Source organism: Oryzias latipes, chromosome 4 (genome assembly GCF_002234675.1).
Source record: "Oryzias latipes chromosome 4, ASM223467v1".
Taxonomy (NCBI): domain Eukaryota; kingdom Metazoa; phylum Chordata; class Actinopteri; order Beloniformes; family Adrianichthyidae; genus Oryzias; species Oryzias latipes.
Window position 1 is genome coordinate 5932463 of NC_019862.2, and position 13987 is coordinate 5946449.

Consider the following 13987-nt stretch of genomic DNA (forward strand, 5'->3'; position numbering starts at 1 on the left):
ACAACATTTAAAATAAGTTCTGTGTTTTTGTTTTCTAAAATAAACCCAAAGTGATGTCCTTAATAGAAAAGTCTGCTTAACGTGGAATCTTGGGGAAAAGCCAATAATGTAAATTGTTCCAAAAGACAGAATAAAAACATTCAAAGAAAAGATGCTCAGTTGTTTCAACATCCACATGACAAATAGAACAACAATTTTCAGGAATTCCAAACCGTTTTCTAAGTACCGTAATTCCTTGGAGGGGTAAATACCTGAAAAGGTTTTAAAGTGGACTTCCTTGGCTTTAGGAGGAATGGGAAGTTTTAAATATTAAGTGTGTATTTGTTTCTTTTCTGAATTATTAAAATATTGGGTTATATCATAATTTGGATTTGAGATGTAGGGAAAGGACGTTTCATTAAAATATTCTCTGATTTGATCGTCATTTGTTTGATAAGTTCAAGGATACCTGCAGATATTACTGCGATGAACAACTCAGTAAAGTTAAAACTGAGGGAACATTTTATGTTTTTCATTTCAATTGTAGAAGTCTACCAAGAAATTTTAATAAAATTAAATCTTTTTTGGACACATTTAAAGGAAAATTTAAAGTAATTGCTCTGTCAGAGACATGGATAATTAAAGGGAAGGAAAATAATTTGAAAGTTGAAGGTTATGATTTGTATTTCAATAGCAGAACAAATAGGATTGGAGGGGGAGTTGCCCTTTATATTGACAACGGTTTAAAATGGAAACCGGTAAAATGCATGACATCTACTATTGATGATTTAATGGAAAGTGTTGCTGTGGAAATAGAGTTACAAAAAAACAAAAATATGACTGTTGGATGTGTATATAGGAAACCAGGATCAAAAATTGAAACTTTTAAGGAGAATTTAGAAGATATGTTAAGTAATCTAAACCAACATAAACAATTAATAATTTGTGGAGACTTCAACGAGTCTGAGATCTTATAGATCTCATAAAGCTTGATTCACATTTACAAACATCTGATTTTTTCGATTCATTATATAGTAAAGGACTGTATCCTTTGATTACAAAGCCTAGCAGAATAACAACAACTAGTGCAACTTTAATAGACAATATTTTCACCAACATTTTGGAAAGTCAAAGAAATTGTGGGTTAGTAATTAATGACATAAGCGATCACTTGCCTGTATTTGCTATATTTGACTTCAGGTTGCCAAAAAAGTCAGCAGAAATCCACCAAATATACAAAATGATGAAACTGTGAACGCTTTCAGAAACGATCTCATAAATCAAGACTGGAATGAAATTTATACGGATGATGTAAATGGTGCATATGAGGCTTTTCTAAAACTTTATTTAGATCTTTACAATAGACACTGTCCAGAAGTTCTAAGTAGACCTAAATCTAAAAATAACAGAAAACCCTGGATAACAAAGGGCCTACAGAATGCTTGTAAAAAGAAAATCAAACTCTATAAGGACTTTTTAAAATTAAGAACAGCAGCAGCTGAAAAACGTTATAAGGTTTACAAAAACAAGTTAACAAATGTATTGAGACAAGCTGAGAAGAAATATTATCATAGGATTCTGTATGAAAATAAACATAACATAAAGGCTACGTGGAATATTCTGAATAAGGTCATAGGAAATAAGTCAGGATCAATAGAACTACCTCACTTCTTCCTTAAAGACAATGTGGTCATCAAAAAGCAAGAGGACATGGCAAATGAATTCAATTCATTTTTTGCAAATATAGGACCCAATTTAGCAGAAAATATCACATGCAATATACAATCAAAAGATATTATTGAAAATAAAAATTGGATTTCCCATTCTATGTATTTATCTGATGTGACTGAAAATGACATTTTGACTACAGTATACAAACTGATAAACAAGACCTCAAAGGAGAGTGACGGGATTGACATGAAATTAATAAAAATGACCATAGATTGTGTTGTAAAACCACTACATCATATCTTTAATGTTTCACTTAAATTGGGAATTTTTTCTGAGAGGATGAAAATAGCTAAAGTTATTCCTTTTTTCAAAAATGGAGACAGACGTACTTTTAATAATTACAGACCAGTATCATTACTTTCTCAATTTTCAAAAGTTTTATAAAAGTTGTTTGTTAACAAACTAGACAGCTTTATTGAAAAAAATAAATTGTTAAGTGAGAATCAGTTTGGGTTTCGTTCTAATAGGTCTACAGATTTGGCTATAATGAAAATAGTTGAAGAAATTTCAACAGCAATGGACAAAAAGAAATACACAATAGGAGTTTTCATTGACTTGAAGAAGGCTTTTGACACCATAGATCATTCTATCTTGATTTCTAAATTATATTCATATGGGGTTTGAGGAATCGCCCTGAACTGGATCACCAGTTATTTACAAAACAGACAACAATATGTGCAGTTTGGAGGTAATAAGTCTGATCTCATGAATATCATTTGTGGAGTTCCAAAAGGCTCAATTATAGGACCTAAACTTTTTATTTTATATATAAATGATATTTTGATATTTCTAAGTTGTTACAGTTTGTTTTATTTGTTGATGATACTAACTTTTTGTCTTCTGGGGATAATCTGAAAACCTTAGCTAAAAGTATTTAAATGGAAATGATAAAACTCAAAATGTGGTTTGACTACAATAAACTGTCTTTGAATGTAACAAAAACAAAGTTTTTGGTGTTTGGTAATAAAAACAGAACAGAAGTGACTTTGTCCATTGACAACATAAAAATAGAACAGGTGTCTGAATTTAATTTTTTTGGGATTATGTTGGATGACAAATTAACATGGAAATCTCATATATTTTATGTAAAAATAAAGTAGCCAAGAGCCTTTTTGTTCTGAACAAATCCAAATATATTTTACCATGTGATATTATGCATATGTTATATTGCTCTTTGGTTTTACCTTATTTTACATATTTGATTCAAATGTGGGGAAATACATATGAAACTAATATAAGGCCCTTAATTCTATTACAGAAGAGAACTATTCAAATTATTCATGAAGCTAAATTTAGAGATCATACAAATAAACTTTTCATTAAGTCAGGTTTATTAAAACTTAAAAATGTAATTGAATTGCAGACCTTATTAGTTATGTTTAAAGCCAGAAACAGAGATTTACCTGAAGACTTACAAAAGCTTTTTATTTTCACCACAGGAGATGAAAATCATTGGAGAAAATTTGATTTCAAACAACAGATTGCTCGAACAACACTAAAGCAAAAGTGTTTGTCTATAGCAGGGGTAAAAATGTGGAATTCCCAGGAGAATCAGTTAAAAAGTTGTCAAAATATTATTCAATTTAAACGGATGTCTAAAGCTAAACAAATTAGTTTGTACAAACTTGACTGTTGAATGGAATTTTTGGATTGCATGTACTAAATGAATGGAATGTATTTACTGTTTATTTGAACTGTATGTGGTGAAATCTGAGCACAGGTGATGGTGTGAGAAATGTAAATAGGATGCAATGTTTAAAAGGGAGCAGACAATTATAAGAATTGTATTCTTCAATTCTGCTCCCTTCCAATCATGAAAATGTTTTTAATAGGTAAAACAAACATGTAAACATTTGGGCATAAATAATTTTTATGAAAGGAACAAATAAATAAATGAATCGTTGGGGAGTTTGGCAGTTGCTATATTTTGTCCATCAATCAGAAGCTTGGGGACAGTAGGATGTCTGTAAATGACATTATGAAACAGATCAGAAACTGAGTTTACAACATTTTAAGGAATAGTCTTAATTGTTTTTTCAGAAGTTTTCTGTTTGTTAGTAAACCATACTTAGCTGTGAAATCATCAAGACTAGCATGGTCATTAAGTAGATAAATTAATGACCAAATTCCATTTTCAAACCATTTTGACGTGACCCACAGAAATGAACGAGAAAAGAATACTTAGGTGTTGTCGTAAAATAAATATGTTTCACCCTGTGGACAAATGTACGTATAAACGTTTATTTTTTACGATTCAGAGCCCGAAAAAAACACAGAGCGAAAAAAGCAAACTACAAACTGCATTTTTATGAATGCCCTCTGAAAATAAATCCAATCCACTTTATTTATATTCCACATTTCTCAAACAGGCAGTTTCCAAAGTGCTGTACAGCAGGGGTCACCAACCCTCTGCCCGCGGTCGCCCATGCGCCCCCGAGCACCCCTTTTGGCGCCCGCAGGGCATGCTCCAAAAATAGCACTGCTCATGTACCAAATCAATATGTTGTGGCGATCTGGGGGTTAGCAACGCCTTCAGCTTTTAAGACTTGTGGGAAGTGGGGAATCTCGGGTGTGTTAAATCGCTCACCATAAGTGAGGGAGCTGTGAGCAGAAGTGAGCTTAATGCTATTTGGCTGGTGTGAAAATTGAAGGACATATATGATTGTCCACTAACTTATATGAGTTTGTTCTCAACAAACTGGGATTGTGCTTTGCATGGGGCACGGGTAGCAGATTCGGACATGTCCAGTGTAGCCACCACTAAGTAAGAGGATAGTGAACTAAGATTCGGGATGGTACTGGCCTGGATAGTAGAGGGTGGCAATTCAGTGCTTGCTATTAGTAATTGTGGCACTTTAGTTTTGCTATCGTGAAATATATGGCACAGTATGGAACGGCCTGAAACTTGCAAACAGCGCCCCCGCCTTTGAGAAAGAGGTATGCGTGTGTGAGGAGGAGAAGGGGAGGGGTAGTACCAGCACAGAAAAAATAAAATAACTTACATGACTTCCGTTTTATTTATTTCTGAATCTAAAAGATGTTTTATTTTGAAAAAATTGCCCAATTCTTTGTTACATCCGTCTATGTCACTATTAACGCAGAACAAGGTGCTCTTCTCAATCACGTGATAGGTTACCGCTGAAATAAAACCCAGGAGCTAGCAAATAAAATAATCAATTAAATAATCAAATCCCTCTGATATGTTTCACAAAGACACACACACACACAGGACCAGAGACACACACACAGGACCACACACAGGACCAAAGACACACACAGGACCAAGGACACACACAGGACCAAAGACACACACAGGACCAAGGACACACACAGGACCAAAGACACACACAGGACCAAGGACACACACAGGACCAAAGACACACACTCACGACCAAAGACACACACAGGACCAAGGACACACACAGGACGAAAGACACACACACAGGACCAAAGACACACACACAGGAATAAGGACACACACACAGGACCAAAGACACACACAGGACCAAAGACATGACTTAAAACACTCCACAGAGGGCGCTGTTCTGACATGCGATGGCAGAGCGTTCCACAGCTTATGGCCGACAACAGAGAATGCTCTAAATGGTATATTTCTTGCTAGAAATGTTGTCAAAAATAAAGATTTGTCCTCAAAATATCTTGTTTTGTGGGATGTTCCACCGAAAAATGAACGAGCAGTGTTTGTTCACGGCAGCCAAAACCTCAAAAGTCACGTGATCCTGAGAAGGCTAATAGAAAATGAAAATGAAAATGAAACGTATTCATCTCACAATTTAGGGCCCATTTTTGGGAAGCTGCTACGTTTGTCCATGTTGTTCACTCAGAACAAAGCCACAATGTAAAACCGCCATAACCTTGTTATCCCAGGACATTAAAGACTAACATTCATTTTAAGCATGCTGAATAAAAAACATTAGCACTATTGGAATGTATTATTTACCTGCAAAATTTGGACAAGCCGTACTCAATTTTATTCGTTTTTTGTCATATATTAGTAATACAGTACAGACCAAAAGTTTGGACACACCTTCTCATTCAAATGAATGGGAAGGTGTGTCCAAACTTTTTGTCTGTACTGTATAAAATGTGGAAGTAGACTTTATTTTAGTCACATAAGATGTAAACTGTTACCTCACCTTTTCTGGGTAATTCCAATATTTTTGTTTTGTTTTGTTACCACCAGAAAATGTTGGACACAGTCTGGGTTTTCTCTGCACCTTCATGCTTCTGTTATCATCCAAACAACAGTGTTTCACTTCTTTAGGTCAAAAGACAGTGATATGAGCGTGGGGGGAAATCAAACTGTCAATCACTGCAATAAAACACTGCAGTATGATTCTCCACTTTCTTAGTTGTTTTGGGTTTTGGTTGTGACCCACCCGGATCTGCAGGCCCTCCAAGGTTCGGTCCCCGGATGTCTTCTGTTCAACCCGAGTGTCCTCAGCATCTCTACATCTTCTGGACCAGATATGAGTCATCGCACGCGCGCGTGCACAGCGCCGCCGTTTGACGGGCTGCAGAAAAGGCGCGCGCAAAAGGGGGGCGGGGGGCCGCCGTTCCAAACGCTCCGCAGCATCACAGCATGTCCGCGTGAAGCAGCTGCGCGCGCAAACGTCTCAAGCTCAGCTGATCGTGTGCACATCGGAGCTTTTCAGATTCGGATCAGACCCGATCCACGAGGAAGAGGAGCTGCCTTCATCAGGCAAACACGGAGGGATAGCGTGCGCGCCAGACCCGCCCAGCAGAGGTGAGACACACGCGCGCGAACTGATTTGGATCCAGAACCGTCGACATCTCTCACCTATGCGCGTTCAAGGCTCGGGAGCACTGTAATGCCACAAACACTTGCTCACGTGATCGGCTCCTCTGCGTCCCCCGATACCTGCGGCTCGTCTTTTCCGGCTTTTAAAACACAGTGTTCTGTCACAGGTGCGCGCGCGCCTGTGAGCGCGTGCAGTCTAGGCTTCATGCTGCATCTTAATCCGCTGTTGGCATTGTGAACCCCCCCCCCTACATACCCTCACAGTTGCTATTCGGACCCCCCCATGCCACGAGGCTCTGTAGAAATGCTTGTTTGTTGTGGAGGGGCCCTCAGGGACCGCTAACCTTCACTCAGGTGAGCTTTCACCCAGTGGCGGACTTAGCAGTGTGGGGGCCCCAGGCGAACAATATCATGCAGCTTCTGTCTGCAGCGGTTATAATCATTTTTTCTCTCAACCTTTTTTTTTTTTTTACTCCTTACCTATAGGTTAAAACGTCGAATAACTTCCTTACTGGTCCACTGTTAGACAATGTTAATGTCAAGAATCCAAATGTCTTGAGAAGAATTTCAAAATTGAAATCACATCTAGATGTTAAAAAGTGGTGGTGATGGTATTTTTACTTGGAAAAACATTTTTAGTGGGAACAAATTACGACTTTCTGTCTTTTCTTTGACAAAATTGGAAAATGTTCCTGTATATTTACTTTTCATTAATTTAGATGAGATTTTTAAAAAAAGCAGATGTTCTTTTAAAACATAATACAAAGGGGTTTCATTTTCAAAAACCTGTTATTGTGAATATAAAATTTCCAAGTATTAAATAAAACATTAAGAACTAAATCAAACATCACCTGAGATGAGTCCAAAAAGCTTTTGTTGTTTTTCTAAATGTGTATTAAAAGGAAATTTTGAGCAACACAAACAGTAAAAAATCCTCCCAAAAACATATATATGCGTTCATAAAACAAATGATTTATTGTTTATATCGATATCACATAAATCTTGTTTTTCTGCTTTATTCTGTGTTTTCAGTTCAGCTTCACACCAGATCTGAAGTGAAATACATGAACTATCATGTAGAAAAGGAGGATATGGAATAAAAATGTCTAGAATGTGAAAAAAAAGCTTTACATTATTAGAACACGTTAAGTAAACTAAAGTGACAATCACTCCGACTTCACTTGGGATTGCGTAATCTCTCGTGCAGCAGAGTTCGCAGTATCGCGCTGAAAGTAAAGAGGAAATACACAAAAAGACGATTTTGAGGATAAAATAATAAAAAATAATTAGAATCAAACTTGTGAATTGCATTTGGAACAGGTAAGTGTGAACACAAATGAAGATGACAGGTCAAGCGCTGCCTGTCACCTGCCTCTCCCCAGACTGCACTACCCTGCTTAAGATGTATTTCAACCAGGAACTAAAAACTCCCAAACCGATCCTAAACCTGCCCAAATTATGTCCATCCACCTAAAGCATTATTTGCCCACAAAGTCAGAGTAAAAACTGCCCTATTGAGCAGGAAACCGCCCAGTCTGGAAAAGCTAACTCTGCTGTCTTCTTTATTTTTTTTATTGAACAAATGCAGAATACAGAAAACACAAAAATGCAGCATTTATGCAAATATATTGTACGAAACAGTTCTGAATACAGAATAAACTTGTTATAACCTTAACAAAATCTTAATTAATAAGGAAATTCACAGAAGGGAAAAAAGATATAAAAAAAGAAATAAACGTAGACAAATGGAAATGCGAGAGTAAACTTATGTCAAAAAGCTGCCTCTGCTCGCTAACTGGATTTGCTGTTGACTAGAATATACCATTTCTGCAGAAGGATGGGGGAGGACCAAACACTTTTACATAATCAATCTTATGCCAGTTCAGTGATTTGGAGTGTCTATTTATGAAAGAGTTTAATAATGATGGATGTAAAATTTATTTTAGACACTTTCATTAAGTGTTCAGCTCTGGGCCCCAAAAGCGTTGGGGGGCCCCAGGTGATCACCTAACTTTTCCCAATGGTAAATTCGCCCCTGCTCTCACCTGTTGGCTGCTGCCTGCGCGTGTTTGGTCACATGACTGTTCAGATTGAGGCTGGATTAAATGGAATAAAAACGGAATCCACCTGAAGCAGAAGACCTGCATCTCCTGCAGTCATCATCAGGGGCCTGGCTCTCAGTTCCAAATAGACTTTGAGTCCTATTAAAAAAAAACAATCATGTTTGGGGCTATTTATGTGATTTACAGCTTTCCTTGTTTTTAAAAATAAGGATTGGAACCTAGCTTCTTGTATCTGTCAGTCATCTTGAATTGGTAGATGTGAAACCTCAACTGAACTCCAGTTTGGACCCAACAAAGGAGGAGAAAAAAAGATACTTTTCAAGGCGTGAATCTGAAGAAGCATGAATTATGAAAAAGTTTGCAACTGTCTGCTGGGTAAACAGGACTAGCTGCATTTCATCTTCCTTCTTTTTCTGTTCCGGTCAGAGCTTCAAACTCAGACTGTTCGGTCCAGTTCAGTCTTTGGTTGTGTTTGCGTACCTTAATGGTTCAGGAAGTGTTACAGATGAGCTGTCTGCTCTGTTTAGAGGTTTTGTCCTGGACGTCTTCAGAGTTGAAAAAGAAACCCGCATGATGAGGAAATATAACGTTTTTCCTCTGGCTTTTACTGATCTGCTCCTTCAGCTCATGCTGATCGACAAGAGCTCAAAGAGTAACCATGGCAACACCAAGACTATCATTTGTCTCCATGGTGAACAATGATCTTAATATTTTTATGCTATCTGGTATTTTTGCACACACATCAGCTTCTAAATCAAACGATGACCTGGCAAACGCAGGAGGCGGATCAGATGGAGCAGCTCTTGTTTTCCTGACATCCAGGCTGCCACTCCTCCTTCTCTGAGTCGCTTGGCAGGAGGGCGGCCAAGTTACCATGGTTACAACAAGCTCAGCCTGTCATTCAGAAACCTTTCGTCTGTCAGCTGCAATTCTTTTTATCTCCACATAATGTGGGAGTGGCAGGCCTCCGATTTAACCGTGAATCATCAGATCTGTGCAGACATGAATCAACATCCACATGTGAGCCTCAAAACGCCACGGCGAGGAGGAATCTGAAAGATCTGAGCTCCATGAAGGGTGTGACAGCTGACCTCTGTGAGCCTGTCCAGGTGAAACAGTGTCAGGAAGATGGAACCACCTTAACCTTTCTAGTCCAGTTTATTTGGAAAGCAGCTCATACCACAGCAACATCATATATCACACCAAAGGAAATGTTTTCTCTGTATCTGTATTCTAAATCCATTTTATTCCAGTAAATCCAGATTATCCTAATTGTATTGTAATTACAGCCTATATAGGTGACCAATGGATTACATGGATGGATTATTAGTGTAATCTCCATACTCAAAAAGGAAAGGGCGACAGTGGAGAGGAAAACTCCCTGTGAAACTAAAATTAGGAAGAAAGTTTCAGGAAATTTGTCTCTCAAGTGCCCTAACATCAGCTTCAATGTTGATTCATGAGGGGTTGATAGAAATTTTTTAGGAACTTCTTCAACCTACGCCAGGCTGCTGTGGAGACACAACTGTCTCTGCGATTCCAATTGTTGTTCCTTTGTAAAAAAGCCAGGCCTGGCTGTTAAAAAAAAAGTTGAGAATCTTTATATTTGTAGGAGTTCTCACACATAGGTTTGTTACAGAGACAAATAAAAAGAAAAAGGTAGAAATGGATGGCAAAAATGTTACAGAAAGAGTTCAAGTGGTGCAGCACAAAAGAGGAAAGAACCAAAAAAAGAGCCTTGTCTTTAAGTAAACAATCATGTTTAATCCAGCATCAGTGCATTTCAATGTCAGTGGGTTTCTGCTAATACTACAATCCACTGATATTTCCTGTATCTTATCCCTGACGGTGACATTTGAATTTTATATTTTTTTGTAAAAACAATGTTTTTGTTCTGTTCCATGACGATGTTTCTATTTTCAAAGTTTTCACCGCCTCAAAACCCTCGGCGTCTACAATCACTTAATGACAATCATTTGGACCGTCTCCTTTAACAGGAAGTAGGGCCTTGAATAACTACGCAGGGCACAGAGTGGTGTGAATACGGCCCAGAGTCTGTCAACAGCAGCGTAACTAAAGCGAGGTTAGAGGTCAGCCCAGTTCAGTATCAGCTTTATCAAACAGGAAAGTTTAAGGTCTTGAAGGCAGATGGTGTCTGCCTCCAGTACTCAAGCAGGGACTTTTTTCCAACCATAGAGTTAGGAGTAGAGGACGAGTACTGGCCACTACTCGCTTGATTTTATGGAGAGTCACAATTGTTTTGTTTTATCAGAATCAGAAATACTTTATTGATCCCACACGTGGGAAATTAATGGTATTCTATTGTCTTCATGACTTAAAACTCATACCTGAGTCTTGTTCCTGTCACAACTGCACCAAGAAAGCCTCTGGCTGTGCCATGCTGTTAGGGCCTGCAAGGCCTTCTCTGCTGGCCCAAGAAAAGTACATTTATTTGTTATTTTTTATATAAACTTATTACTAAAAAATATTTTTCTTCATTGTTTGTTTTTATGAGGGGTAATAATAAAGTGAGAACAGAGGTTAGCGTCACACAAAAATGCTCAATGTCTGGCCATTTGGAACGTCCTTTCATAGGTAAGAAATTCTACTGTCTACAATTTGGGGGGAAAATTGTTAAATGTTGACAAAAACCTACATAAACATATAGCAAATCTACTATTCCAATTTTTCTTCTGTTTAGCCCATACAAGAAATGCATGGTGGTTTTAAATTAGTCAAAATAATATGTTTCCCTGTTGTAAAACATTGGTTGCTCATAAAATCAGACAGAAATAGCAAAAGTCACATTTGACAATTGTCAGAGAATTTTTGAATCTTTAACATCTTTAGTGTAAAACTCTTAACAGTCAGCCAATAAAGAGAAACTAAAATTGGTGAATTATGATCTTTTCAGATGATCTTTACAGAAACTTGTTTGGTTAGAGAGTTAATAGTCAAGTATTCGTCAAATATATCTCCAAGATTTCTGGCAGAAGGACTGGAGACTACATTGATGCCATGCAGAATGCAGTGGCAGAGCGTGCATCACACACCTGGGCCTTCAGTAGTTTGTCTGAATTACTCAACCCCTCATTAACCATTTTACGATGCAGAAACGAGCTTTGCTTGCATATGGAAAATTCCTGTAGCCACAATAAATGCCTCTAAATAAACGGAATAAACTAAATAGTAAACAAATCTCGTCATGCAACCACAGCCAGCAAAAAACATTGAAAATAACCACATACATTTGGAATATTATTTAACATGATGTTTATCATTTCACTCATCAAAAACTCAGATTATTTGAAGACAAAATCCATCCTCTTCTCCTTCCCCCAATGGGACAGGGAGATTGCGCGCTTCAGTTCTGTCAAGAAGTCCTTTTCTATTCCATCAAGGCCAGTGCTGAGAGCCGAGTCTGTCCTGCTGTGTTTCTGGGTAGGTTTGAATAGCTTTAGAGCTGAAAATCTCCACTCAACAGACGCAGTGGACACGGGGAGGATCAGCGCCAAACACACAAATCTGTACGGCTGCTTCACGATCTCACTAAGATTTTTCTGATGAAGGAAGTCAAGGAGATCAGTGGGAGATTTTCCAGCAAAATCATCCATGGCTGACATTGCAGTTTGCTCTGTTTTTAACAGATCAAAAGTTCTCTGTAGCTCTGTGTCCAACTGGACTGCGTGTGGGAAATGTTTCCTGTCTTCCTGAAACTTCTATCAAATCAAAAGGTCTGAAGACTGTGACGTTGCCTGCTAGAAGGCCCTGCTGACACCAACTCAACATCTGATTGGTTGAAGGAAATGAATGACCAACATTGATTTTGCATTAGAAGGCTTTCAGAACTGATCGTGAAGGCCTCTTCAGCTCTGACCCTGCCTGGCAACAAAGGACAGCTGAAATGCGATTGGTTAAACCCTCCAATATGAAAATATGTCTGTCTGAAAGCAGGATAATGTCATAAACACAATAACATGGAATAGACCATTTGGAATGATTTAATAAGTATACATGGACAAAATATAATTAACACACGATTCAGATATTTTTTAGGCCTTGAAGGCTCTAACAGCCCACCACTAGCAGCATGATATTCTTACCAAGTGAAGGTCGGAGGCTCTCTAGTCAAAGAACATCAACCTCAGTTTTATATATGCTTAGTAAAGGAAAATTAGAAATCGTCCCAATTTTGAAGTCTTTAAGACATGCTTGAAGACCTGTAAGTCTTGTATTTCTTGGTTTAATAAATGATAATATTGTTAGCTTAGCTAAGCACTATCAGCAAAACAGTGGTGTCGTACTTAATATTGTTACTTCCTGGAAGCATGTTGGGAATTAACACGGATCAAATACAGAGCCCTGTGGAACGCCATGACTGTGTGAGGAAGATGAGTATCAACAGATGACGAAGTGCATTGATCACAGTTTGCTGTGACATTGAGTTTCGAGTTTCAAATGTTTAAATGTTAGAGTGGATGTTCACTCTCTGAGTGCGGCACTGTGAGGCACTCTTGTTCTGGTTCCAGCAGTGATACTGTGGGATGCAGCTTCAGTCTGAAGATGTGAGTGAGCTAAGTAGACTCGTGTTTGCATGGATCTGACTGTGTTCATCTGTTGTACCTGTCCCTTAGATGGCGAAGGCAGACCAGCGTTTTGGCCAGCGGGATGGCTCTGACCAGAACTTCGACTACATGTTCAAGCTGCTGATCATTGGCAACAGCAGCGTTGGGAAGACCTCCTTCCTGTTCCGCTATGCTGACGACTCTTTCAGCAACTCCTTCGTCAGCACTGTTGGCATCGACTTCAAGGTGAAGACGGTTTACCGCAACGACAAGAGGATAAAGTTGCAGATCTGGGTAAGGCCAGCCAAATATGTTGAGGGAGGGGTTTGTAAGGCACCAGCTCCTCTGAAGTCAGACTTACAATTGTAAAAACTAAAAAGGGGTTTCCTTTTGTTTTCAAAGATTCATGTTTTTGTTAAAGTAATCTGAATGTTTTCATAAAACAAACAGAATCTTTGTCTAAACTTTATTGGTGTTTGGAACTTCTCTTCCATGGAAATCTGTGTAACTATTGTTACAGTCTTTCCTTTTACTTTTAGTTTAAAAAGTCTTAATCAGCCACATCTGTCAAGTTCAGTTACGTGAAGTGTTTTATAATGTTATTATGGTTAGAGTGTCCGCCCTGTAACTGGAAGGTTGTGGGTTCAAACCCAGTCATACCCAGAGTCATACTAAAGACTTTAAAAAATGGGATCCAATGCCTCCCTGCTTGACACTCAGCATTAGGGGATTGGATTGGGGGGTTGAACCACCAAATAGTACCCGAGCGTGGCTCGTCTGCAGCTCACCGCTCCCCCAGGGGATGGGTCAAATGCGGAGAACAAATTTCCCTATTGTGGGATAAATAGTCAACTTTATTTATTTAT

The 13987-nt window shown here is 38.2% G+C and overlaps 1 protein-coding gene across 1 annotated transcript in view; it reads left to right on the forward strand.

Moving 5' to 3' along the window:
- The first annotated feature begins 6252 nt into the window (after nucleotides 1-6252).
- The window catches only part of LOC101162673 (ras-related protein Rab-3B), a 34337-nt gene continuing 26602 nt past the window's right edge, over nucleotides 6253-13987 (forward strand). The window contains exons 1-2 of the mRNA XM_004067658.4: nucleotides 6253-6478; nucleotides 13191-13415. Of these exons, the coding sequence (XP_004067706.1) occupies nucleotides 13191-13415 (225 nt within the window). The 5' untranslated portion in view covers nucleotides 6253-6478. The remainder of the gene's footprint in view (nucleotides 6479-13190; nucleotides 13416-13987) is intronic.